The sequence below is a fragment of the Crinia signifera genome, chromosome 19, assembly GCF_055691185.1.
Source record: "Crinia signifera chromosome 19, ASM5569118v1, whole genome shotgun sequence".
Classification (NCBI taxonomy): domain Eukaryota; kingdom Metazoa; phylum Chordata; class Amphibia; order Anura; family Myobatrachidae; genus Crinia; species Crinia signifera.
The window spans coordinates 86,219,592-86,232,227 of NC_139226.1; the positions used below are offsets into that span (position 1 = coordinate 86,219,592).

General features: G+C 44.0%; 1 protein-coding gene across 2 annotated transcripts in view; it reads left to right on the forward strand.

Annotated features, from left to right (window-relative positions):
• Window positions 1–11,188, forward strand: part of LOC146041886 (transmembrane protein 45B-like) — a 72,929-nt gene extending 61,741 nt beyond the window's left edge. For both annotated transcript variants that reach the window (XM_083161744.1, XM_083161745.1), the window contains 5 exons: window positions 4,525–4,716; window positions 4,974–5,183; window positions 5,316–5,500; window positions 6,190–6,335; window positions 10,210–11,188. In XM_083161744.1, coding sequence (XP_083017870.1) covers window positions 4,533–4,716; window positions 4,974–5,183; window positions 5,316–5,500; window positions 6,190–6,335; window positions 10,210–10,324 — 840 coding nt within the window. In that variant the 5' untranslated portion in view covers window positions 4,525–4,532 and the 3' untranslated portion in view covers window positions 10,325–11,188. The remainder of the gene's footprint in view (window positions 1–4,524; window positions 4,717–4,973; window positions 5,184–5,315; window positions 5,501–6,189; window positions 6,336–10,209) is intronic.
• The last annotated feature ends 1,448 nt before the right edge of the window (window positions 11,189–12,636 follow it).

Genomic DNA, 12,636 nt, shown 5'->3' on the forward strand with positions numbered 1-12,636 from the left:
CGGCGGTCGGGATCCCGGCGTTCAAAATCCCGACGCCGGAATCCCGAACGTCGAAATCCCGACACTTTCTCCCCCTGTGGGTGTCCACGACACCCTCGGAGGGAGAATAAATTAGTGTGCCGAGCATAGCGAGGCACCAGGCCCGCTGCGTGGCGAGCACAGCGAGCCCGCAAGGGGGGGGGGGGGGTGATCCACGCCCCCCCCCCCCCCCCCTTATCAGGATTTCGGCGTTCGGGATTCCGGCGTCGGGCGTTTGAACGCCGGGATCTCGACCGCCGGCTTTTCATGCCGAATCCAGCTAATTAGCTCCATCTGTGTATCTTTTAAAATGTGTCAGTGATTAATGAGTGCAGCTGTGCAGCAGCTAGGTTGTCTGGAAAATGTGAACTGTTGGTAGCTCTCGAGAGCTAGGGTTGGCTACCACTGGACTAAATCCTAGATGTGAAATTTTTGACATTATTTTGAGTATAGGGGTGGAGCACAATGATGGAGATGGTTGTTTGCGGCTGACGTAAAATCAATAGCCTTTCTGCTTGCAGGCGCATGGACGGAATGGAATCTCGCACTGCAGTTAATACCTGAGAACCCCAAACTGAGGACCTTATTCTAGTTCACTCTTTCTGACAAAATCCTTCTTAGATGGATAAAACCATGTGCACTGCAGGTGGGGCAGATGTAATTTGTGTAAAGAGAATTAGATTTGGGTGGGGTTTTATTTCAAAGTGAGATCTATATTGCAGTGTAAAAATAAAGCGGCCAGTATTTTTAACTGCACAGAAACAAAATAATTTACCAAAATCTAATTCTCTCTGCACATTTTACATCTGCCCCCCTGCAGTGCACATGGTTTTGTCCATCTAAGAAGGATCTTGTCAGAAAGAGTGAACTAGAATAAGGCCCTGAGTGTAGAACCCACTCTGATGCCAATATCACTACTTATTTCAGGATTAGGGCGAGATGTACTAAAGGCAAAATGCGGTAAAACCCCTGTTTTACCGCATTTTCCTATGTACTATTACCCGGCCGCCACGTCACCGCAGTGTAGGGTATCGCCACCTTTGGGTGGCGATACCCTATAGAAGCCTATGGGCTTCTTTTCGCCACCCGACGCCTCCGCCGAAAAACCTGCTGACCTCCCTCTCCACCTCCCTCCCTTACCTGGTCCAGGTCATCCTGGACCCGGAAGATAACACCTTCCTCCCCCTAGTGACGCAGCCGGACGTCCTTCCGGCTGCAGGGGGGAGGAGGAGGCGCCGGGGACAGCTTGCTTAGCTGTCCCCGGTGTGAGGGATGCAGAAGGAGGCAGAGAGGTGACGGAGACCCCCCCCACACCACATTCCAGGTATCGCGGGGGGCCTTCGTCACCGCATCGCGTTGCCAGCCGCATATGTTAGCACATATGCGGCGGCAGGGGGGCCGCGAAGGGCGGCGATGTATTTTAATACATCCCGCCCTTAGACTTAATGCATTACACAATTCTAAGGAACGATTTCTCCTATATCTAAGAACTGTATCCCCAGATGCCCTCTCAGACATCGTCAGCAGAAGTAGGCCAGGAATCTAGAGCACAAGTATCTTCTCCTTAATTCAGGAGCTAAGCTAGCACTAAGAACACCAGCTATGAATGGGGTGAGGCCCAATGTTAGGTGTTCAGGCCTGGAGTATAGTTCCCAACTGAAGGTTACTGGTTTCCACAAGGAGTGCAAAAACCAGTGTGTGAGCTTGGAAACATCCCAAATGCTCTTTAAAGAAATGCCACAATTAATTTGTGTAAGGAATGGTGGGCACAGTTGTTCAGCAGCACTATAATTTATTTTCCTTGAGCCTCAGTACATGCCCGTGTGTCCTAAGTATAGGCCCGGTAGTGAACAAATCATGTCCCAGTTCCATATGATTCCCAATCCTGTATTGGAACATACGAATCATATCACCTCACAACCTCCGTTTCTCCAGTGAAACAATTTGAGCCTAGTTAACCTATCTTTGTATTCTATTGATTCAAAACCTTTTACTAGCTTAGTCGCCCTTCTCTGTACCTGTTACAATTTATTTCTGTCCCTTTTAAGGTGCGGTGCCCAGAACTGAACACAATATTCCAAGTGTGGTCTCACCAATGCTTTGTAAAGAGGCACTATTACATTGGCATCCCTTGAATCCATACCCCTTTTAATGCATGCCAGTGTCCGGTTTGCTTTTGCTGCTGCACTTGAGCAGTGTGCACTATTACCCAAGTTCTTCTCTACAGCAGAATTCCCTATAAAAACTCCATTTAGCCAATAAGTAGCTTGTTCATTTTTCTTCTGAAGAAACCGTCATATTGAAAGGACGGAGAAACGCGTCAAGAGTACTCCTTCCCCGCCAGGCTGACCACCTGCCACTTAGGTTGGACCTTGCCAACCTGTGATTGTCTTTGCCAAAAGGAATTCCTCCTTAAAAGTGTCTGTGGACACGTACATTATGCAAGTGGAGCACGGTGAACGCCGACAACTACCCGACAGGAGCGGAGGTAGATATACCAACCACGACTGTGTGTCTGTATTCCCTACAGCGTCCGCCCACATCTGGGTTGTGCGGTCGGCTCCCTGATGCATTGAGCTGGTCTCGTTACTGCGGTCAGGTTCTGGAAACAAAAGACTATACACACTAAGGTATCTTGCTACATAGCTCTGCCGGATTGCTCCTTCATTAAGCTATCGGAGGTTATTGCCACAATAAGTGAGACTGTAAAGCAATAGCAATACAGGTGCCTTTTCATATTGAACCCTAAATCTATTGCCCAATATTATCTCTCCATGTGTAGCTTCAAAGCTACAGCTCAAGCGGTTCCCTCTAATTAAAAATCGCCCGAATTGGACTGTTTGTACCATACAAATCAAACACAAAAATTGGAAGAACTATACCCATGTGGATTTGTGACTTTGAGAGATCAATAAACAGCTGACTATTGGAGCATATAATACTAGGGTTTATTGAAATATACTAATTGGGAGGAACTGGCAAAGTATTACCGTCCTCTCTTATATACATTGGTATTAATTGGATGTTTTAGGGATTATTACATTGTATAATAATTTTTTATTGATGTTCTTTTGTGTGCAATATATTATAATTAAATAATAATTTTATTACCGCTATAGCTTGTGTTTCTTGCGCTCTCTAGTTCTTATTTTCCCATAATGAATTACTTTACATTTTTCTATGCTAAACTGCATTTTCCGCCTTTCCGCCCACCTTTCCAATTTATTTAAGTCACTTTGTAGTGTTTACACATCCTCTCCTGAGTTCATTTCCTTACTCAATTCCATGTCTTTCGCAAATATTGCAATTTTACTCACTATGGGCCAGATTCTCTAAGCTTCAAAAGTAATAAAATGGAGAGTGATAAACAGCCATCCAATCAGCTCCTGCCTGACATTTTTCAAATTCGGTCTGTGACATGGCAGGTAGGAGCTGATTGGCTGGCTGTTTATTACTCTCCATTTTATCACTTTTGAAGCTTAGAGAATCTGGCCCTATGTCACTTCCAATATCATTAATGAATATATTAAACAAGGTGGATCCCAATATTGAACCTTGCAGGACTCCACTTTGGACCTTACCCCAGCTAGAATGTATGCCATTTACCACCACTCTCTGTCCCCGATTATGCAACCAGTTTTGAATCCAATTACAAATTTTATCTCCTAACCCTAAATAACCTAGTTCAATCTTATCACAACTGTTTTAAATGAACAACCCCATACTGGTCCAGCCCTCCCAGCAGACCCGCCTACTGTACAACGGTAAATGCATGACAATCATGGGACTGAGCTACATGGCTAGATGTGCAGTAACTCATCCCATTAAATGATGCAATTTCATGCAAGCAAGGCCTATGTTTGGGGGTTTCCTTCTTCTTGATAAATATTTTCTCCCCATCTATTGTGAATGTTTCCTTAACTACTGTATGGTCCCCTGATGACAAGACTATTAGAAGAAGCATTGGGTACCTAGTGGGAGGCCTTTACAATGCAAGTCATAAGTACGTAGTGATACCACCCATGGAGAAGCTTCAAAATTGAAAGTATGTGGTGGCTATCTTGCAGCTGCTTCCAGTTCCTTTCAGTGGTAAGGACTGTATGCTCTTTCCTCTGCCCTTGGCCTCACATTATCCTAACCTCGCCCCATCATCCGAGCATGAGTGACTGAGCTTTATGTGATTTGAAGCTCTGCATAGTCTTTTTCCTTTTCCCTGTGAGGATGATGATGATGGTTGTAATGCTTCCAGTAAGACTGCTCCATCTGTTCCCTTCTTATTCTAACCAGGTACCATTAGCTTGTCCATATGCTTGCCCTTTGACAGTGAATTGAGTAAGCTATTAGTAAATTGCCGCTTCCTGCCCCTTGACACAGTTATGTATGGAGCTGAATGGATCGTTTGTCTGATATGTTGCACGTTAGTGATGTAACCTTAACTTTATTATACACCTTCTGTACTCTCGCCAACAGGACCTTTCATTCATCATCATTTCCTTTTGTTTCCAGGCACATAAATGGCAAACTTCATAGGTCATGCCCTGCCTGGTAGCTTCTTCCTGGTCTTCGGTTTGTGGTGGTCCGTGAAATACCCCCTGAAATATTTACACAACAAAGGGAAAGGAAATGGACGGGCCAGCAAATGTTACCAGCGCCTGGAACTTATTGAAGGAATAATGAAAGTTTTCTTCATTCTTGTTGGTAAGAGCTTCAACCCAACTCCACACAGGCCAATGTAATCACTGTTTTCTTGATAATTGTGCTGAAGCCAAGATTGGGAGTACTTTCCCAGCAGCCAATAGCACACTATGTTTTTTTTTATAGAGCATAGTAGGCTTGAGTGATCTTGAGTAAGCAATACGAATACCAACGTAGCAATAAGCTTGGTCTGGAAGTTTGACCACACCCTTGAAGTTCAGTTGTGGTAGGCCATACTTACATTGCCCATTTTCCTGCAGGCATGCTGGTAGAACAGTTTGTACCGGATGGCCCTCACATGCATCTTCTCAACCAGGATCACAACTGGGTGAACCTTATGAATTGGCAGCACACAACGATGTACTTCTTCTACGGCCTCTCTGGAGTGGTGGACATCATGACATATTTCCCTATGAGAGTTCCAAAGGGTATGGACCGTATGTCCTTCGCCTTGGCTGTTTTCATTGAAGGTGAGAGCTGTTTGTTTTCTGTGTATTACTTACTACTAGTTATTCATTTATGGAGTCCTTTAAGGACAATGCTGGTCTTTGTCCATTTTTTTGCATTGGACTTGTTTAACTTTTGCCTTTTTTCTGCCACAGGTCTCCTCTTCTATTTCCATGTACAAAATCGTCCACCGCTTGACCAGCACATTCATTCCTTGCTACTCATAGCTGTTTTTGGAGGGTCAATCAGCACTATGATTGAAGTGTTTTTGAGGAACAACATTGTCCTTGAATTATTTCGTTCCAGTTTAACTATCCTCCAAGGATCCTGGTTCTGGCAGGTAGGTATCTGCTTTATGCACTGCATTCTTTTCATATCCCACAAAGTCTGCACTGTCAGGTTACTAGTGTACACCACAGTACTCTTAAGGCCCCCATACACTAACTCGAGTTGGGACAATTTTACCCATTCCCACATCGGACCTGAGTTGGAGGTGCAGGTCCGACCTTCCTCCCAGCCGCAGCTCGTGGGTGATCGAGCTGAGCATACACTGCTTCGAAAGATCGCAGTAGTATATGGCCAGTTTCTGTCATTTATCTAGCATAGCCTCTGAAGTGGTAGTTAGCGAAAGATAAAGGAGTAGCCTCTGAAAGTGGTACTTAGCGAAAGATAAAGGAGTATTTGGCCAAAGCAAAAAATCTGTATCTAAGGCTTTATACCTTTAACCCTGACTAGTCCAACATCTAGTCAGGCTCAACAGTCCTAGCGCTAGTAGCAGATCCAATGGTGAGCCACTTTAATATAAGACATTAAAATCTTTCAACATTCAATGTAGACCATTTGTTTTATTAAGAAAATAAATAATTACAATTAAATTAAACCAGAGAAAAAAATTTGGACTGCAAAAGGTTAATATAGAAAATGGTCAGAGGATGAGGGGGGCTGCAGACATGACACTTCATCTTCAGTAGGGTTTCACATATAAATATTTGAGGTGATGTACACAGATTCATTATTGTTTTCTTGCAGATCGGATTTGTGCTGTTTCCCCTTGGAGAAGCCCCAGAATGGGACCAGAAGGACCATGATAATATTATGTTTATCACCATGTGCTTCTGCTGGCATTTTGCTGTTGCATTGCTGATCGTCGGTGTGAATTACTTCTTGGCTTACTCGTAAGTTCTGTGAATGGTGTTAGGGATCGGTTGTTTTCAAGTTCCAACCTACACTCAGAGAACTGGACACTTATTCTGTATCCTAATCTTGTGGGAAATTTTATAGGATGAGAGATTCAGAAAGTGAGAGGTTTTTTAAATCTCCAATTTTTTTTTAAAGCGGCAATCATTTGCACATCAAAATCCAACTGGGTTTGCAGTGTTAATGATTGCAGATTTAAAACTGGAGATTTCTTACCAAGTCTCTCATCCTATTAAATTACACCCCTTGTGTTCTACAAATATCAGGGTATGGTACTAATTTTTCATTATTAAGGAATTATAAATTATGCATCGGGAGCAAATCCAGCTATGGGCGCAAAAAAAAGTTGTGAGAAGGAAGGTGAGGGGTGTACAGATTATACCAACTTGCAGTAGGAAAAGAAATGCATGTATTTACACTGCTTAAAAAGGGAAAATGAGTTTGCATTTGTTCCCCTTGTGGTGCCACATTATTTAGTGAGCTGCAAATTCTGGCACTCTAAAACCCAATTTTTCAGAATACATGCACAGTTCTTGCCATTCATTAACCCCTTCCTGACAGAGCTAGTTTTTGCGTTCCTGACAGAGCCATTTTTTTCAAATCTGACATGTCTCACTTAAGTGGGGATAACTTTTTTTTGCTTTTACTTATCCCAGTGATTTTGAGATTGTTTTTTCGTGACACATTGTACTTCAAATTAGTGGTAAATTTGGGTCGATACAGTCTGTGTTTTTTTGTGAAAAATACCAAAATGTCGTGAAAAAATGGAAATTTTAGCGATTTGCAAAATGTTAAATTTTCTGCTTGTGAGACAAATAATCATACCACTCAAAATAGTTAATAACTAACATAGACCATATGTCTACTTTATGTTGCCATCATTATTTCAACTTCCTTTTAATTTTTTTGGACACTAGGAGGCTTCAAATATGAATAGCAAATTCTCAAATTTTCAAGAAAATTTCAAACACTGATTTTTTTAGGGACCAGTTCAGTTCTGATGTGACTTTGAGGGACTTGTATGTGAGACACCCCCATAAATGATGCCATTTCAAAAACTGCACCCCTCACAGTATTCAAAACAGCATTTTGGAAGTTTGTTAACCCTTTAGGTGTTTCACAGGAATTAAAACAAAGTGTAGGTGAAATTTCAAAATTTCATTTTTTTTGCAGATTTGCAAATTTAATACATTTTTCTAAGGAACACAGTACATTTTACTAGAGAAATGTGACTAAAAATTGATTCCCCCAATTCTTTGGTTTTCATAAATATCCTATATGTGGCCCTAGTGTGCACGGTGACCAAACCACAGGCTTCATAATAGAAGGAGCACCTACTTGATTTTGGAGCCTCCTTTTTATGAGATTATTTTTTAGGAACCATGTAGGTTTCTAGGCACCATAAGATGCTAAAAGTTAGGTACCCCCCCACAAGTGACCCCATTTTGCAAACTACACCCTTCAGGGAATTCATCTAGGGGTATAGTGTACATTTCAAACCCCCAGGGGTTTCACCAATTGTGGTACAACTGGGCAGTGAAAATGAAAAAAATAAATTTTTCATTTTCACAGCTCAGTTGTATCAAAATTGGTGAAACCCCTGGGGGTTTGAAATGTACACTATACCCCTTGATGAATTCCCTGAAGGGTGTAGTTTGCAAAATGGGGTCACTTGTGGGGGGGTTCCACTGTATGGGTGTTTCGGGGGTCATTCAACCAGAATCTGTGCTGCAAAATCCAAAAATCACTCCTTCCCTTCTGAGTCCTGCCATGCACCCAACTGGTATTTTTTGGTCACACATGAGGCATTGCCGTACTCGGGAGAAATTGGGGCACAGATTTTGGGGTGCTTTGTCTCCTTCATTCCTTGTGAAAATGAAAAATTTTGAGCCAGATCTGCATTTTTGTGTAAAAAAATGTAATTTTTTACACAAAAATGCAGTTCTGGCTCAAAATTTTTTATTTTCACAAGGAATGAAGGAGACAAAGCACCCCAAAATCTGTGCCCCAATTTCTCCCGAGTACGGCAATGCCTCACGTGTGACCAAAAAATACCAGTTGGGTGCATGGCAGGACTCAGAAGGGAAGGAGTGATTTTTGGTGGCGGAATGAATGGTGGGTGCTATGTCGCATTAGCAAGACCCCCGAAGCACCAATACAGTGGAACCCCCCCACAAGTGACCCCATTTTGCAAACTACACCCTTCAGGGAATTCATCTAGGGGTATAGTGTACATTTCAAACCCCCAGGGGTTTCACCAATTGTGGTACAACTGGGCAGTGAAAATGAAAAAAATAAATTTTTCATTTTCACAGCTCAGTTGTATCAAAATTGGTGAAACCCCGGGGGGTTTGAAATGTACACTATACCCCTTGATGAATTCCCTGAAGGGTGTAGTTTGCAAAATGGGGTCACTTGTGGGGGGGTTCCACTGTATGGGTGTTTCGGGGGTCATTCAACCAGAATCTGTGCTGCAAAATCCAAAAATCACTCCTTCCCTTCTGAGTCCTGCCATGCACCCAACTGGTATTTTTTGGTCACACATGAGGCATTGCCGTACTCGGGAGAAATTGGGGCACAGATTTTGGGGTGCTTTGTCTCCTTCATTCCTTGTGAAAATGAAAAATTTTGAGCCAGATCTGCATTTTTGTGTAAAAAAATGTAATTTTTTACACAAAAATGCAGTTCTGGCTCAAAATTTTTTATTTTCACAAGGAATGAAGGAGACAAAGCACCCCAAAATCTGTGCCCCAATTTCTCCCGAGTACGGCAATGCCTCACGTGTGACCAAAAAATACCAGTTGGGTGCATGGCAGGACTCAGAAGGGAAGGAGTGATTTTTGGTGGCGGAATGAATGGTGGGTGCTATGTCGCATTAGCAAGACCCCCGAAGCACCAATACAGTGGAACCCCCCCACAAGCGACCCCATTTTAGTCACCAGCTTTGGGAGGGGGGCTGGCGCTGCGGCTGGCGGGGGGGTGGGAGGGGTGCTGGCGCTGCGGCAGCCGGGTGGGTGGGAGGGAGGGGGGCTGCCGGGTGGGAGGGGGGGGGGGGCTGGCGAGCGGTGGGTTATATACACACACACACATATATATATATATATATATATTATATATATATATATGTGTATATATGTATATATATATATTTATATATATACATATATATATACACACACATATATATATATATATATATATATATGTGTGTGTGTATATATATATATATATATATATACATATATTTTCAGTGCATATATTTTATTTTACAACTTTTTCAGCAGCTTGATGCTGCTGCTGCTGCTGCGGGGGGGAGGGGGGAGGAGGGCAGCGCTGCGTGCGCTCCAGACGCTCCGGGGGAGCCGTGGGAGCCGCTGCTGCTGCCGGGTGAGTGCCCGGCGGGTGCGAGGGGTGGGCTGCACATCGGTGGTGATCGGTGCTGTACCTGACAGCACCGATCACCACCGATCCCTGTGTTACCGAGCGGCTTAGCCGCCGGTAACACAGGAAACGCTGTGAATGGCTGTTCAGATTTGAACAGCCAATCACAGCGATCGCCGACCGGGGGGGGCACCCCTGCCCCCCCTGGGCGGCGAGGGGGGATGTCTGCTGTCAGGGACAGCAGACATCACCTAACTGTCACTGCGTCTCTAGACGCAGTGACAGTTAGAAGTCATGACGTACATTTATGCCATGTGTCGGGAAGTACCTCCCGGCCATGACGTAAATGTACGTCAAATGTCGGGAAGGGGTTAAACATCTAGCTCTGATCCCTTTGAGTAAAAAACTAAATGTATGCACTTATTAATGTATACGCATTATGAGACACGTTTGCAATGCTTTCTGTTTCAGTTGTATACGGAGGAACAAGGGGCAGGTTGGAGATATACATATTGGGATCAAGAAGATAAATTCTCACAATGCAGAATCCCAGACTGCTCTTCTTGCCGCCTCTGATGAAGAATAAACAGCGAGTAGCGGACTGTTAATATGGTTATGGACCACTCCTCTATATGCTGTCTAGTGATTTATTCCGACTACAACCTCCGGTGGAACAGGTTCATCAGCCTCTGGTTGGTGTAGCCCACATGAAGAGCCCCAGTGTGGAACGAAGGACAATTTACACCCAAATTCTATGAACCTAATGGCCCTTATTCTGATCTGTGCGGCCGGAGCCGCATACGTTGCTCCGGCCGCACAAACCAATCCCCGCCTACAATACGGGTCGCCACGGCCGTCCGTACGCGGACGGCTGGCGATCCGCATGAAAATGGTGGGGCGTACGCCTCCACCATGGTGGGAGCTGCCCCCTGCATTCGATGGTCGGCGACCATCGAAGGCAGGGCCGCACGCTCCACCAGCTCCCGCAAGCTTAGACCACACGGACAATCGTCCGTGTGAAAGCTTGTATGGGGGCGGAGAGCTGACATCCGGCGATGTCAGCTTTCCGCCCCCATCACTGGCGTCATAGCCTCATTACCATGCATACGCCCCGCGTTTGCATGGGAACGCCCATGAAACGCTGGGCGTTTGCATAGGGTAATGAGGCTATTAAGCGCCTCACGCCCCTATACGCCCCCTTTGCGGCGTATACATTTTTTGTGCGGCGATTTCGCCTGCACATGCGCAGAGTGACCTCTGCGCATGTGCAGAGTGAAAACATCGGCGGTACGGCCGCACGCGGGCCGTACCGCCGAGATCAGAATAAGGGCCAATGTATGGAAATGTGATCTGATACGGACATTGCAATAAGTTGATGTTTTTAATAGACATACTGTTAAACTTTTAACTACTAGATCAATTACTATTTTTTATCCTATTTTGTTTTTGAGTGTGGAAGGAAAAATTTATTATAAAATGTGAGTTTTACGTGTAATCATGTGGAGTCATTTTGATGAAAATCCCTTTAGAACCATAATAATATATTCACTGCTGACATACAGTAGGTGGGCATTTGCTGACTGTGTACAGTAATTACATGCATTGGGGCAGATGCAGCCTGGCAGCAGAATAACTGTTCATGACTAACTAGGATATTTTGCATATATATTTGGAATTATTAGCAGATCGCAAGTTACACACAGCAGCACCCAACCGATGGTTGTCCTTTGACTTGCATTAGCAGTTGTGCTGCTTGTCCAGCCACACTCCCCTAATACGTCAGCTGAACAAACCTTTGTTTTAAGTCCATGAGCCATAAGGAGTTTTCCGAAATTATATGTAACTGCACATTTACAGCAGACTGCATTAAGTAAACAGCTGCATTACATACTAATCAGAACTAGTTTATAACAAGCACAATATGTATTTGCTGTTTAGTACATACAGAGGATATGCCTCTCAGCAGCACTAAAGGCTGAGCTTCATGTGCTCACAGTATACAGCAGATCACTCCCTGTCCTGCCCCACGCTCAGGCAGCCACCTTGCTCACAAGGCTTGGAATGTGAGGGTCTGTAATCGCGTATTGTGTGTACACTGACTTTTTGAGACTGCATACTACACAAGTAGTATTTACTCGTTATCAGCCCAATGGTCAGACCTGTAACTAGACATTGTAGTATCCTGTGCCAGAAAGATCATTGGGCCCACCTATGCTAAATAGGGACAGTGCTTGCTAAAAATATGTGCCCAATAAAAGAGTGATGTCTAGTGGAGAAGAGGCGTGGCCACACAATAGCACCCCTGATTCAAATCCCGAAACACAGTGGAACATTATTAACATTACACGGAACAGTAGAGCCCCTTATTCACTATTCCCCATACACTAGTGCCCCTTACTCGTGATATGGCACACACTAGTCATGCTGTTATTAGGCAGGTGTTCTGAATGCACAAATATTGCTGAGTTTCTGTACTGCTGCTAAGGAACAGGGTACCACAGGTTACCTTAATCTATAATGTAACCATGCTTTCATTCTAGCCGCCTATGACTGCAGCATCTGGTTTTATTTTTTCACTATTTCAGCTTTTTCTCTTTCTCCACCTCTAGTCTTCCAATAGATTCTTAGCACCAGTGTACTTCAATCTTCTTTGGTCTTCATTCCAGTTTCTCATCCATCCTCATGATTCTCTTTACCGCCGATACCATTATTTGTCATTTTCTGATGCTCCCCTTACTTACTTGTCTCACAGTTCTTTATTCTGATTTTCATTCCTTCATTCATGATTTTTCTCCAGTCAATCTTCATCCTTTTTCTCTCCTTCCACACTTTCTATGTTCACCATACCTTTCTTATAGTATAGCCTTACCTTTCCTCTTTCTCACTTGGTAAAACTAC